We start from the raw sequence: 15264 nt of genomic DNA, 5'->3' as shown, positions 1-15264 counted from the left end.
CAATAATACGATGCTATAAATAACTATTCTGTCTTAGTATTGGCCATTTTTCAGTATGGCTGAGGAACCGGTTCTAATCCAGCGGATATTAATCGGTTTTGAACCCATACTGGAAAATTATTACTTTTATACGTAAAATTTAATGATATACACGCTTGAATATAAAATATATGCTAAACTATTCTGTGTATAGCGTAGACTTTCAAGATAACTTTATTAATTTTAACCAACGTTTTACCAATAAAAGCAATTTTGTGATTTTTCAAACCAATAATAAACTTTAAATCTGAATAAAATTTTCTCCATAAAAACTTATATATTGTATATTCGAGTGTAAATATATGTATGTTTATAGTTTATGCATGTGTGTCTATGTGATTGTGTGTGTGTGTGAGTGTGTGTAAAATAAATGTTGCATTTCTAGGCATTCCTTCAATGCAGTTTTATCTGTAATGCATAGTTTACGGCCAGATAAAGATTAGTAGCACTGCCCCACCCCCCCTGCCAGCGCCCCCGGCCGCTAGCTACCCCATCCTGCCGATGCATTCCCCTTAGCTGCTGCTAGCTCTTAACAACAAATTCAAAAATATAATTCGATGCCCGTTTAAACTTTTGTTAACTGAATATTTGCAAATAGGGTTAGAAAAGGCAGCATTTATGCAAAAGTAGCTAATTATATATAGAGAGAGTGGACAATGGGCTGTTTATTACACTAGTCCCCAAAGTTTTATAGTAACGTTTTCTTATTCGGTGGCTTAACATTATTTTCATTGAATTTGATTGGTTGGTTCATTAAGTTAAGTGTCCAAACAAAATATAATCTACAGAAGGGGTAATTTTGTGTATCATCATTGGAGATGTACATCAATTTATCGACCATTGTCTTATCCTTTTAGATTCCTGTCAGAAAAGGCAGCATTAATGCAAAGGCAGCTAATTATATTTAACAAAAAAATATTTGTCACGTAACAGGGGAGATAAAATTTAATCCATGTATTTGCTTTTAATTTTGTTGCAATTCTAATCTTTTAGAATAGTCTTTTAAAATGTTTCTCTTTTATTCTAAACTTGCTTTTATTCGTAGATATTATGTGTTAAACCTTTATCAGTCCTTTATTTAAAAGCCGATTTCATATTAAGTTTGTTTAAAGTTTCTCTTTAAAACCAGGAATAAAGTGACATGACAATGGCCTTTAAAAATTAAAGTAAAGAAAGGGATGAAGATTAAACAGTCTTCAGAATTTATTTTTTACTGTTGTTTTCACTTTTTCCCTCGCTGATAGGGATCTAAAGGGATAAGACAATGGCTGATAAAATTATGTACATTCACAAGGAAGATGCACAAAATTACCCCTTCTGTAGATTAGTGGTTGGGTCAGCTAAATGAACTAACCAATCAAAATAAAATTCCCCCAAGTTGGTGAACCAAAGAGTAAGAAAACGTTATCATAAAAGACTTTGGGTACTAGTGTAATAAACAGCCCATTGTCCCCCCCTCTCTCTCTGCATTTCGGGGCAGTGGATTGCACTAAAAAACCATTGAGAATTACCATACAACCATAATGCCATTCACTCCAAGCCTCCACAATAAAAATGGAAATATCATTGATTTTAAGTGGACCTACAAAACTCTTTTTTTGTCCCAACTCATCGCCTTTTAAGCATTGTTATGAAGCCCCGACACACATTAGGAGTTGTTTGTGTCAATATTTTATCAGGAAAAATATCTTTTTTTTCAAGTGGGGCGTACAATCCCCCCACCAACCAAAGAAATTTTAAGGTCCATACAATCAAAGCTTCCAATAAGAGCAAAAAATCTAATTAGTACATGACTGCGGTATTTTGTTTTCAAGTGGAAAATATCCTGTATAAAAACAGATTGATAAATTCCCCTCCCCCCATTCATATGATTATGTAAAATTCCCCTACCGTGTAATCTCTGTATTTTGTTACCCCCCCCCCTCCCCCCAACTTAATCTTTCACAATGTTCCAAAATTATCATTATCAAGTAAAAAAATGAAATAGATCCTTCAACAAAATAATTTTAATTATTCATTAATTTTGTAGTGTTTTCATTCTTATAGCTAAGAAAGTCATAAAATTTTTCAAAAAATATTTTTTTTATTTTTTTTTATGCAAATGTGCCTAAAACTCACTCCCCGTGACAAAATCAGTTAAAAATAACAATAGATAGATAAACATGCAATAATCATCATAATGCTATAATAAAATCTGACAATAATTGCTTTAATCGCGTGTGCATTCATTCTGTAGGTATTTAATTTGTCATTAATGATGATTAACTTTTCAATAATTGGGAGAGAGAAAAATGGACAATATATTGGCAGGGACGAAGGGGAAATTGGGCTGTTTATTACACTAGTCCCCAAAGTTTTATAATAATATTTTTTTACTCGTTGGCTTAAGAACTTTGGGGACTTTCATTTAATTACGATTGGTTGGTTCATTAAGATGAATGCCCAAACTTTTTAAACACTAATTGTAATCTACAGAGAAGTAAATTTTGTGTATCTTCATTTGGGATGTACATCAAATTACCAGTCATTGTCTTATCCCTTTAGATCCCTGCAATATTGGCGTTGACTATATAAATAAATAAAGGGTCAAATTAAATATTCTGTTCATTATTATAATTTATTGTGTAATAATTTGTTTACATTTTTATAATGAGGATAAAATTGATAAAATCAATATATTAATGTCCACTAACTAATAGAATAATATGTTATTCTTGGGAACTTGGACAGTGGCTTTTTTACCTGAATGAAGGGGACAATGGGCAGTTAATTACACTAGTCCTCAAATTTTTATAATAAAGTTTTCTTATTCGTTGGATTAACAACTCTCGGAACTTTTTAATTTTAATTATTTGATTCAATTAGTTGAGTGTCCAAATTTTTCAACCACAAATCTTAATGAACAGAATAGTCAATTTTGTGTATTATCATTGGGAATGTACATCAATTTATCGGCCAATGTCTTTTCCCTTAAGCTCCCTGCTTTTTTACCACACATTTTGTGTTATATAAAGCTAAGTCTTCCTTTATATTTTAACTTTTCATTCTTGTTTTTAATTTGCGATGATATAAATAAGGGCTTGGCAGCCGCCAAGTTCTAGAACTCGCGGTTGCATATTTTCTAGATAGCTGCGTATTTGACAGAATGCAAATATGACGGCCGACCACTGCAACTTACAGCTGTCAAATATTTGCAGCTAAAATTCGCAGCTTCAAATATTTCTTAAAAATTTATATTAAAATGCATAACTTACACAATAATTGTATAGAGCCTTTACAACTTTTCACATTTATGAGCTAACGCCTTTAAAATTTCAGCAGTAGGGAAATTAAAAACCCGCCTTTTCCATAAATAATTATGAGGTATAAAAAGTAGGTGAGAAGCCCGTAATTAAAACATTAAGGTGCGGAACTGTGCACACTTTTTTTACCAGGCATCTAAAGGGATAAGACAATGGCCGATTAAGTGATCCCAATGGTGATACACAAAATCCCCCTTCTTTAGATTAGGACACCAAACTAAATGAGCCAACCAATAAAAAAAGTCAATAAAAGTCCCCAAAGTTTTTAAGCCAACGAATAAGAAAATGTTATAAAACTTTGGGAACTATAGTAATAAACAGCCCAATGTCCCCTCCCTCCCTGCTTTTTTACTCTCCACCTTTTACTTTTAGCACTGGCCATCAAAATGCGTTTTTACACACAAACATATTTTTTTAAACTACGTTTTTGGCATACCCGTACGTTCGTCAGTCATCTAAATCTTCATATCTTTCTTGATTGTTGGTTGATTTCAATTTATAAAAAGTGAATTTACTTGATACTTTATATGAGGTCATTTTAGGTGATCTTTTGGCAATTAACTTCAAAATAAATTTTAGTTGTAATGTAAAAACGTGCTTGCTAGGTCGCAGCTGCTTGGTAAGATACCGGTAAAAGAGTTATTATTACTTTTACATATACAATTAAAACTCTTGTAATATATATGGGGAAGGTATGTTCTAATATATCTCACAAATGGAAATTTTTAAAAGCGAAGCTTTTCTATAATAAGTGTTGGTCCGTCCGTACGTCAGTCTGGAACGGATAGCCTTTTTCGTTATTTTAGGCATGTTAGAATTGTCCTATCAATTTCAAACATTGCATGTTGATTTCTGTAGCAGTTAGGTACGATTTAGAATTTACCAGAATGTCCGTACGTCCATTTTAAGCATGTTGAAAATGTAAACGTAACTAATTATAGAAAAGCTTCGCTTTAAAAAGATGATTTATTTTAGAGATATTTTATTACCAAACCCCCAAAAGTATCCTTTTTTTGGTTTTTAGCCTTCTTGTGAAAACACTTATGAAAAGATATATTTATTGTTTGCTTGTAAATTGTAATAAATTATTATTTGAAGTATTATATGTTATACAAATGTATCTTTATATTACATTGACGCAGGGAGGGAGGGGGCATTGGGCTGTTTATTACACTAGTCCCCAAAGTTTTACAATAATGTTTTCATATTAGTTGGCTTAACAACTTTGGGGACTTGAATTTAATTTTTTATGTTGAATGTCCAAGCGTTTCAACTACTAATTATAATATTATACAGAAGGGATAATTTTGTGTATCATCATTGGGGATGTACATCAATTTATCTGCCATTGTCTTATCCCTTTAGATCCCTGCATTGACGCTACAATCAAATTGGTTTCTGAGCTAATTAGAACATTTTTATTCAGGTTTTGACACTAATAAATAATAGGAACTAATTAATAATTAACTTTTTTTATGTTAATTACTGTTAGTTACATCAAATTTCTTTAGAGAATAAAAAATTGTAAAGAAACTTTTTTTTAGTTGTTTTTAAAGCAGATGATTAAAAATAATAAAAAAAGTAACTCAAATAACGTTTTTTTTTTTGGCGTAGATTTAAAGTAATTGAAGATTATGTTCTCGAATTTATTCAGATAAGGGGGCTTGTGTGTTTTCTGTTGGACAATTAACAGAGAGGCAGGGGATATTGGTACTCAAATTTTATAATTTTGGGTAATTTCATTGAATTTTAATTAGTTGATTCTAAACTAGAATTTTTCCAGTAATTTTTTTCATCATTTGGGGATGTACATCAATTTATCCATCATTGTCTTATCCCGTAATATCCCTGACCAATTTATGGAGAGACAGGGGGGGGGGGGGGGATCAATTATTCTCAATTCTTGGGTTATGAATGAAAAAGTAGTTAGGGCAAGAAATATAATGGCCATAAAAGGTTGGGGGTCAGAACTTAACAAGCTCTCAAACTTTTCAAGTCTAACAAGAATGGTAAAAATTATTTGTAAGCTCTGAGAATTTATATGCATAGGATTTAATAATTTTAGAAAAGCATTGTATTCTTGACAGCTTTTCGCGGATATTAAAATGAAAAATCATAAGATTTATTTAGCACTGAAGGGCCCAAGGCCCGTGCTAACAAAACTGGTATTAATCTTATGATTTTTATTTTATTATTCGTGAAAAATTGTCTGTAATACGATGCAATAAATGATTTTTCAGTATGGCTGAGAACCAGTTCTAATCCAGCGGATATTAATCGGATTCGAATCCATACTTGAAAATATTTTAACAAGGTTTTATATTATTTTTGTTTTATTGAACAGAATATTTTACAATACTAGAGGTTTCGCCCTTATCCTCTCGGAGCTTCGCCTAAAAATTTGATGTCAAATTAATCATTTAAAAATGCCTTTTATATAACCCCTAAAACTGAAAATGAAATTTTTTTATGCCTTTCAGAAATCGACTTTTGAAAACAAAAACTCCTTCATATTACTGATTAATATTCTATGTGTATAAAAAGGGTTAAATAAATATGCATTTTGGGTTGGCATAAGAATTCTTCCCATTTTCCCCTCCCCCCCATTGACTTGTAAAAGGCAATAAGCCATATAGTATCTTGCAAGGTGGGCCATCGTTTCTGCAAACATGCCCTATAGTCAAAGTGTTTCATATTCGCAAAAATAACAAAATAGCACATAAGATTTTAAAGGAGTGTTTGATAATGTAAGTTTAGTTTAAGGGATTGGTTGGTTTGTCAGGGACCTAAATGGATAAGACATTGGCCGATAAGTTGATATACATCCCCAATGATGATTTACAAAATTACTCCTTTTATAAATTATAATTAGTGGTTGAAACAAATGGACACTTAAGTTAATGAACCAACCAGTCAAAAATCAATAATAGTCCCCATAGTTATTATACCAACGAATAAAAAAACGTATATAAAGCTTTGGGGACTAGGGTAATAACCAGCCCAAATTCCTCCTCACTCCTTAGTAGTTTATGCTGTATAAATATTTGCATTTTTGTTGGCCATTGCGGAAGACATGCGACACCATATCTTGCAACCCCGGCTGGCTGCCTGGCCGTGTGTCGGAACCAAGGCATAAAAAACATAAATCAGATTCCTCAAACAATTCGTTAGGAGAAATAATAAAATTTGAACGCTGTAAATTCTTTCTTTCTGGTCAAATTAAACACAAGTTTAGAGGGGGGGGGGGAGGGGTCCCTTGTAAAAGGCGCGTGGAGTCATTTTTCAAAGGCTTTTTTCTCCCAAAACTTTAAACGAGTAAAAATTGTAACGATATTTGTGCGTTTTTTATGGGTCTAGCACAATGCTTAAATGAAATTTAATAGACTTACAAAATTTACACAAATAAAAGGTTTCTTTCAAAACAAAGCTCAATAAAATTTTAGTTAAAAAGTCTTTCAATTTTAAGCATTTAAAAAAAAAAAAATTGACAAATAATTTTGTTAAGAATCAATAATAAGTATTATTATTGAAAACGGCTTTACACCAAAAAAACGTAGACTGTCTTTTTTCGTAGCGCTGCTACTCTATAGCTAGGATATGCACACACTTGAATGTCTGTTGACCGTTAATTCTATTCTAAATAGCTGTAACTTTACAGTTGCTTCGCTGCTTATTGACAAACTTGTCCATGTTTTCAGTTTTGGAAGATCCGATTTCTTAAACTAAGCAGATAAAAAGTATAAATATATTTTGTGGAAGCTTCAAAACTTTGGAGGTCCTGTCCATATTTACTTTTTTACTAAATTTAATCTTTAACATACATAACTATAACTTTTAAATCTAATCCTAACAGATTTACATAAGACTCAAGGAAGGAGGGGACATACCAGAGAGAGAGTGAGAGTGGGGACAATGGGCTGTTTATTACACTAGTCCCCAAAGTTTCATAATAACGTTTTCTTATACGTTGGCTTAAAATTTTTTGGGACTTTTAATGGATTTTGATTGGTTGGTTTATTAAGTTGAGTGTCCAAACGTTTCAACCACTTATTGTAATCTACTAAAGGGATAATTTTGTGTATCAACATTAGGAATGTACATCAATTTATCGGCCATTGTCTTATCCCTTTAGATCCTTGACTAGAAACAAAATATTGGCTATTCTAAAGTTTCAAAATAAAGGGCGAGGGATGAAAAGGATTGATTTCTGTAAAAAAGTGACAAATTTAAAGTTTTGTTTATTAAATGCCTGATGCCGAGCAGCTACTTTAATCTCAATTGTCAAACAAGAATAAAAGGTTTTTTTTCTAGGGCTTGGCAGCCGTGCTTCAGCTGCCGCAGAAGCCTCAAATTTAAAGCAGTTTGTGTGCAAGAAATAAAGTTATTAAATGTGGATTGTCTGTTTAGGAACAGGTTTAGACATCCAGGGAAATTTGAATGTTGTAATATGACGTTTTTTACTGAGGCTTGCACGCGGCTGACGCGCGGCTGCCAAGCCCTAGGTTTTTTTCCTTCTAAAAGTAGCTGTCGCCTAGGCTTTTCATAAGAAGGGGAATGCATTAAAATATACAATAATAAGAACTAAATAATATTATAAGGAAAATTATTTCGAATATTTTTTTTCATTCCAGTTTTATTTTTTACCTAAAAAAACATTTTTGCTGACTAAGTCATTTAAAAAGTTATACTGTATGTATATTTTTTGCCTCTGGCGTCAAAATTTTAAAGGAAATACAAATTGATAAATTTTAACCTTAATAATTTGTTTGATAAAACTTAAAACCACTGCACCTTTTAACTCGCTAAGGCTAAATATAGCAGTTTTCAGGGAAGCTAAATAACTTTGAAAAAAATTAGTTACAGTTAAACTTCTCAGGGAACTAAAGGGATAAGCCAATAGCCAATGAACTCATGTACATCACCAATGATGATGCACAAAACAATTCCTTCTGTAGATTACAATTAGAGGTTGAAACATTTGGACACTCAACTTAAAGAACCAATCTATCAAAATTAAATAAAAGTCCCCAAAGTTGTTAATCCAACGAGTAAGAAAACATTATTGTAAAACTTTGGGGACTAGTGTCCCCTCCCTACCGGGTGTTCATCAAGTAGAAACAAGATTTAGTTTCAAAATTAAATCTGTGTAAAAACTTGACGTGTCATTTCAGCATCGTTTGTATGAGGAGTGAGCAGAAAAATATTTATTTAAAGGTACTTACACAGCTTACATTTTTAAAAGCGAGGCCTTTCTATAATTAGGGTCGGTCCGTCCGTCCGAAACGGATAGCTTTTTTCGTTAATTTGGGCATGTTAGAATTGTCCTATCGATTTCAAACTTTGCATGGTGATTTCTGTAGTAGTTAGGTACTATTTATTAAGCGTAGCAACTCTACAATCATTACCAGAATGTCCATTTTAAATATGTTGATTTTTTCAACTTTTAAAGTAAAATGTAAGTATGTCCTTAAACATTATTCTGCATCACGCAGTTTTTCAACAAATTTACTTACAATTTTGCTTCGACTCTTATACATTTATATTCTGATTATTCAGTTCTGACACTCTACTAGTGTTGATGTTCGTTTGTCCTTCCATTTCAGCGTTTTGCTTTTATGGATGTTGTCATCCTTGGTCAATGTAACATTTAACCAGAAGACAAGACAGGGGCCGCTAGCAAAAATAGTAAAAGTGATGAAGTCAGCATAAATGTAACATAAAAAGAGTGTATTTACTGCAGGGATCTAAAGGGATAAGACAATGTCTGATAAATTGTTTTACATCCTCAATAATTACTGTTAATTACAATTAGTGGTTGAAACCAACCAATCAAAATTCCATTAAATCACCTAAAGTTGTTAAGCCAACGAATAAGAAAACCTTGGGGACTAGTGTAATAAACAGCCCAGTGACCCCTCCCTCCCTGGCGTATAGAGGGCTAGTGGGAAAATTGTTGAAAACACTATCAAGATTTTAAATTGGCTGTATTTTAGGTTTTTAACTCGTAGGTGTTAGAATAATGCTTAGGGTGGGGACAAAACCTTTTTATATACCTCGCTTAAATAAGCTTTTTTATGGTATGAAAACAATTACATTTCTTATGAAGTACCTTTAAGAATCTTGATATAACATTGATAAAATTTTTCTCATCATTTATATACAAAAATTACCGGTGAAAAAGGAAATCAAAGATGAAAAAAATAGTTGAGTTGGGCATGAATAGGCAAGGGGATGGGGGGGGGGGGGATAATTCTTGCTGATTTTGACATTTTTGGGGGTTAGATGACTTGTCATATTAAAAAGACCTTGACTAGCGAATACTAATACACAAACATACACTTGCTTCCTAGCTTAGCCGGCTATTTTTTTTATTTCTTTAGGTTAGGTTATCTGAGGTTTTAATTTGTACTTGGATGCCCCGCAGGAGCAGATTGTAGCTGTAGGCTTGTATTGCCTATTTTCAATATCATTACACATTTGAAAAAAAATATGTTAAAATTTTACAATTTAATTAAATAATTCAAAGTTTATTTTAATGATTAAAGAGTATCTGCCTTCTTATTTTCCACATTAATATATTTTCGTCAGATGTTAAAATTGAACCCTTTATACATCTGTACAGCCATGAGTAAAGAATGTGTATAACAACTATATATATAAAGTATAAAGATACCATATGGCTTTAAAAATAAATAATAAATCAACATGTAGTAACAGTTTTTTAATCATCAAATGACATGGAACTATTTTGAATTTTTAAATAGATTATTTATTAAAAATATCTTCATGTTTAAGGTGACTGGTATAAGGGACATACATAAATGGTTTTGACATAAATTTTTCCGCAAAAATACCAAAACAGTTGGAGACAAAATATTTGTTTGCAGTTGGAATATCCCTATATTATTATATCCAAAAAGAGAATATATATTATTGACAATTTAACTTGAAGGTTATCCAAAAATTTGATGGTTGAAGGGGACTCAGTAAAAAAATGTCTTATTTTACACACCGAGTATTTGTCTTGAAATTTATTGCAGCTAAGAAATACTTTGTTTTTGTAAAAAAAATGTAACTCTATACTAATAAATAAACTTGGAGGGATGTAAGGTGTAAACCTTTCTAAAAAATGGTTATTGATTCATTTTAAAAAAAACTTCATTTGATTTTTAACATCGAAATATAAACTATAAATTACACTTTTTAAAGTAAAAAATATTACCATTTTTAAGACAAATTTTTAAGAAACAAAAAATATGACTACAATATTTTAAAATGGCAACTTTTTAAACTGTCTAAAACTATGGTGGCCCCTAAGTTTACTAACGCCCATCACTCTAAACTGAAAGAAAAGTTTACTGACTGGCTTCTCAAAAAAGGGTTATTTTTTACGTTTTGTCTTAAATCTCTTCATTCAAACTTAAGTCTGTCGTAAAAATCTTCATTTTTTGACAAAAACCAACAAAAGATTATTTGAGATGTTACTTGTGGACCATTCTTACACAAAAAAATAAATCTTTAAAAGTTTTAAGATGTACGTTTAGCACAATTAAAACTTCAATGTCAACAAAAAAAGTAAATTTTTCTAAAGATAAGCAGGGCTCGGCAGCCACGCTTCATCCGCGACTAAATTTAAACTCGTTTGGATGCTTTTCTTTTGAAAAGAGCGTTTGCCATATTAAGGCCCGGTTAAGACTTTCAGTTGATTTTTAAAATTGTAAATAGTTTATTTCTCTGAGGCGGCTGTCGCGCGGCTGCCGAGCCCTGAGATTAACTCCTGGTGAAGTATCATAAAATGAAGTGCTATTCATAGTTTTTTAAGGAAGAAAAAACAAAGCTTTTATGCAAATCTGAACATGTTTGTTTTTAAATTTTTATCCCAACACTTAAAAGTATATAATATAAAAAAAACACTTGATTTATATCAAAAAGTACATATTTTCCAGTATGGCTTTGAAACCGATTACTATCCGCTAGTATAGAACCCCCAGCCATACTAAAAAATCATGTATAGCATCGTATAACAGAATTTTTTTCCGAATATTAATATAAAGTTAAAAAAAAATAAAACCAGTTTTGTTAGACCTGAGGTTTTTTTTATCTTATAATTTCTCATTTTAATATCCACGGATAGTTGTTTATAATACAATACGATAAATAACTAAAAAGATTAATTAAACCTTACCCAGGTAGAATCAACGATCTCTGTTTTCAAGACTCCCATTTCCGTATGCAGGGGGGCGGACCCACCCCAACTAGTCATCTACAGTTCACTACACCCCCTTGACTGGAGCCTGTGCACGCCTCTCTAGTTGTTTATTCTCTTATATCTGCGCTACTTATCGTACATTCTGAAATTAGGGAAAAACATCTTTTTATTTTTCAAATAATTTTCTTCGATATTTTTTATTGGGTTAAAATATCTTATTCTGCATTTATTACTTTGAATTCTAAATCTAATAATTGTTTCAAAATGTTAAAATTAACATGACAAATAGGTAGATAGTCTTAAAAGTAAAACGACCAAATAAAGGTTTTTAGTAAAACTTTACTAAGATATACATTTGTCGTTTTATATTATATTGCTTTTAAGCTCCTTATTGCATATGTTTCGCTAAAATGATCGATTTTTTTCTCGTTAATGCTTTTGTCACACTTATTGTATTCGTTGTAATAAGTTTGTACTTGTTTTGATAAAAGTATTTTCAAGAATGGCTTCGAAACCGATTAATATTTAGTACGGATTGGAACCGTTTTTAAGTCAAACTGAAAAATTATGTATAGCATAGTGTTACAGAAACTTTACACGAATATTAAAATAAACATTATAAAATTAAAACCAGTTTTGTGGTTTTAATCTTACAATTTTTCATTTTACTATCAGCGTAAAGCTGTCTATAATAAGATGCAATAAATAGATATTCTAATTAGTGACTTTAAGCCAATTTTTCCTTGTTTATAAGGTTACTTTAGAAATTATACGCACAAGCAATTTAAGTTAAAACAATTGTTCTAAGAATTAGTACAAGTGGATTTGTATTTTTATGTCGAAATATTTTGGTTTGTAAAAAAGTGAAACGAATAATAACGAATAAAAAGTTATTGGTTTGTTATTATTCTTTTTAAAGAACAATTGGTTTTAAAAAAAGGACTTTATATTTTGTATGGTTTATAGCCATTTTTGAAAGAAAACTTTTTTTAAACAATTTCTTTTTCGTCAGTAGTAATATATAGTATTATATAAAGAAGTAAGGTTTTTTTCTGTAGATAAAGATTTCGAAAACTACTAAACTGATTGGGTTCTCTTTTTTAATTAAGATTTACAAATATATCGTGATGGTATTAAAAATTTTATTTTCAATTTTAAGGTTCTATGCTCTTTGAACATAAATAAAAAAAAACCTAGATGCTAAGAGCGCAGCCGCAAGTGTCTTAAAATGCACTTAAGAAGAAAAGGCTGTAATGGAAAACAAAATGAGAATCACACTTTTCCCCTTTACGTATCCGCGGCAAAAGATGATTTTTCAATATCTCTTCATTAAACTAAATAATGAAATTGGCAATAAAAAAATATAAAAAACGAAAACCTTGAAACATTGGCCAGTGTAACTAGTGGTTGCGCCCCTAGTATCTAAGAGCCCTCGAAGATTGAAAAAAATAGCACAAAGCTATCCCAATAATTAAAAGCTTGAAATAAAATAGCATAAAACCAACCTGGGACCTTGGTGAAGCTTCCGTAAATTGAAAAACTCACTTTTTTCAGTAGTTAGACGATAAACCTTGACAACTTTATATTATAGGATAAAAACCATAATCATTTAGTTTATAAAAAACAGCAATCATAACGTCTATGTAAATATCAGATAAAAATAAATCTTATAATGCCTTTAATGACCATATTTTAACAATGCCATATCGATATGATATCCTTTGAAATAAAGTTGTAAGGTTTTTTGTTAAATACTGAACCGATTGAGTTCTCTATTTGACTTGTGCTTGACATTAGTCCCGGGTTTTAGGCTATTATATTTTTTTATTTCAGTCTTGAAATGGTTTTATTTTTTTTTCTACCTTCACTACCCTTAAAAAGATAGCCCCTATATTATAGTGGCGCAACCGCTAGTTTAATATAACAAACAGTGCCAGTACTAGCTTTTTTAGGTATGGAATAACTTTAGCGCCAATATAAAAAGTTTATCTTACCTTTTTAGAATCTAAAATCATATATTTTCTAATATTCACTTTAAAAAAACAACACAATCCTTTTTTTTCATACAGTTTTTAATCTTATCATAGCACAATCAATATAAAAATGATATGAATCACTAAGAATTATATTCACTAATTTCTGTATTTAATCACACGCACGCACACATGATTGTTACTGTGCTTGTTATTACCAACGGTGCCGTGCTCCTCCGCTCAGCGAGATCTAAGCTACACTAATAGTGTTGAACCTTCGCACATGGTTCCCAACTTTCAGAAACAACTGGCGCGCTTGAAAAACAGGGTCGACGCGATATTGATATTTTAAGGCTTAAACATAAAACTTACAGAAAATCAAACTGTAAATTTAATTCTACTTTTATTGAAATAAATATTTTTAAAATAAAAGAATTTTTTTAGTGAAAACTTTCAAGTTCCAATTATATATTCTTTCTGTGTTTTTAATAAACATGTCTATTATTTGATATTTAAAAGATAATTCCATATAAAACGCGTATTTTAATATTTAAAAATATTTTTTTTTAAATTGAAGGTTTTTGGCAACCCCATTCTAACTTTTCTTCCCTTTCAAAAAGTTCCGAGCGCCACGTCAAAATACTCGCTTCTGATTGGATGGATCTCGGCGGCTTATTTCCCGTTCCAGCCCTGTGATTGGCCAGAGACAGTTGTGGGTTGGACATATATGTATATATGTATCATCTTCTACCCTGCCCTTTCAATTCTTGCCTAGTTCAAATTATTAGAACTTTGAAAGAGAGAGAGAGAGAGAGAGAGAGAGAGAGAGTGAGAGAGAGAAAGTGTGTGTATGTCATGAAAAGACAGCGAGAGAAAGATAGATAGGTGGATAAAAAAGGAGAGAGAGAGAGAGAGAGAGAGAGAGAGAGAAAGATTCATTTGATGTCACATAGAAAGAAGAAAACGCACACTTAAATATTTATTATTAAATTTAAAGCTGTGTAAATGTCCGGGGGCCTAAAACCCTCCACAAAAAGAGAGGGAAAACGGAGGTAAAAAATTAAATCCTCATTTTAGCTACCTAAATATGCTTTATTAAGAGACAAACTATATTTTATTTTATTTCATATTGATTTCTTAATTGTTTTAAATTAAAGCTAAATTTCTTTTTAAATCCTAATTTAGTTTAAAAGATGTATTCTATAAATCTTTTATCCTTTTATATAAAGTAGTAAACGTTTTTTGTCTGTACTGAAGGATCTCGCTAACTGCTGAACCGATTTTGTTCTCCTTCACAGTAAAGCTTTTAAACTATTTTGGGGGAGGGTGTCTTCACCCCCTTCCCCCCCCCAAAAAAAATATTTTTTTTATCTTTTTTAAACTCAAATTTTAAATGGGATTAGGTCGACTTTTCCTCCTCCTACCTTAAGTAAAGTGCCCCTAGATGCTTCTAGGGGCGTAGCCGCTAGTTTTATGAATAAGAGAATATCATATTTAGATATTTTTTTTTGTATTAGACAAAACATAAATATAAAAATCATTAAATGAATAGAATAAAATCTTAAGATTTTAATTTGTTAAAATCATAGATAGGGCTCCCTCCAAATCTTTTGTAAATTAATTGATATAATTAATAAAGTGAAACACGCAGCGGGCCAAAATAACAAAATCCCCCCTTAAACCCATACCCTTCCCTCCTAATAATTAAACGACGAACTGACCAATAAATGACAGGGGAAAA

General features: G+C 31.2%; 1 protein-coding gene across 1 annotated transcript in view; it reads right to left on the bottom strand.

Moving 5' to 3' along the window:
- The window catches only part of ap (apterous), a 66090-nt gene extending 52305 nt beyond the window's left edge, over nucleotides 1-13785 (bottom strand). The window contains exons 1-2 of the mRNA XM_080155766.1: nucleotides 13545-13785; nucleotides 11527-11692 (exon numbers count right to left, since the gene is read on the bottom strand). Of these exons, the coding sequence (XP_080011892.1) occupies nucleotides 11527-11604 (78 nt within the window). The 5' untranslated portion in view covers nucleotides 11605-11692; nucleotides 13545-13785. The remainder of the gene's footprint in view (nucleotides 1-11526; nucleotides 11693-13544) is intronic.
- Nucleotides 13786-15264: the final 1479 nt, after the last annotated feature.

This window comes from Acartia tonsa, chromosome 4 (genome assembly GCF_053477335.1).
Source record: "Acartia tonsa isolate MP-2025a chromosome 4, ASM5347733v1, whole genome shotgun sequence".
Taxonomy (NCBI): domain Eukaryota; kingdom Metazoa; phylum Arthropoda; class Copepoda; order Calanoida; family Acartiidae; genus Acartia; species Acartia tonsa.
This window is presented reverse-complemented; position numbering and strand designations above follow the sequence as displayed.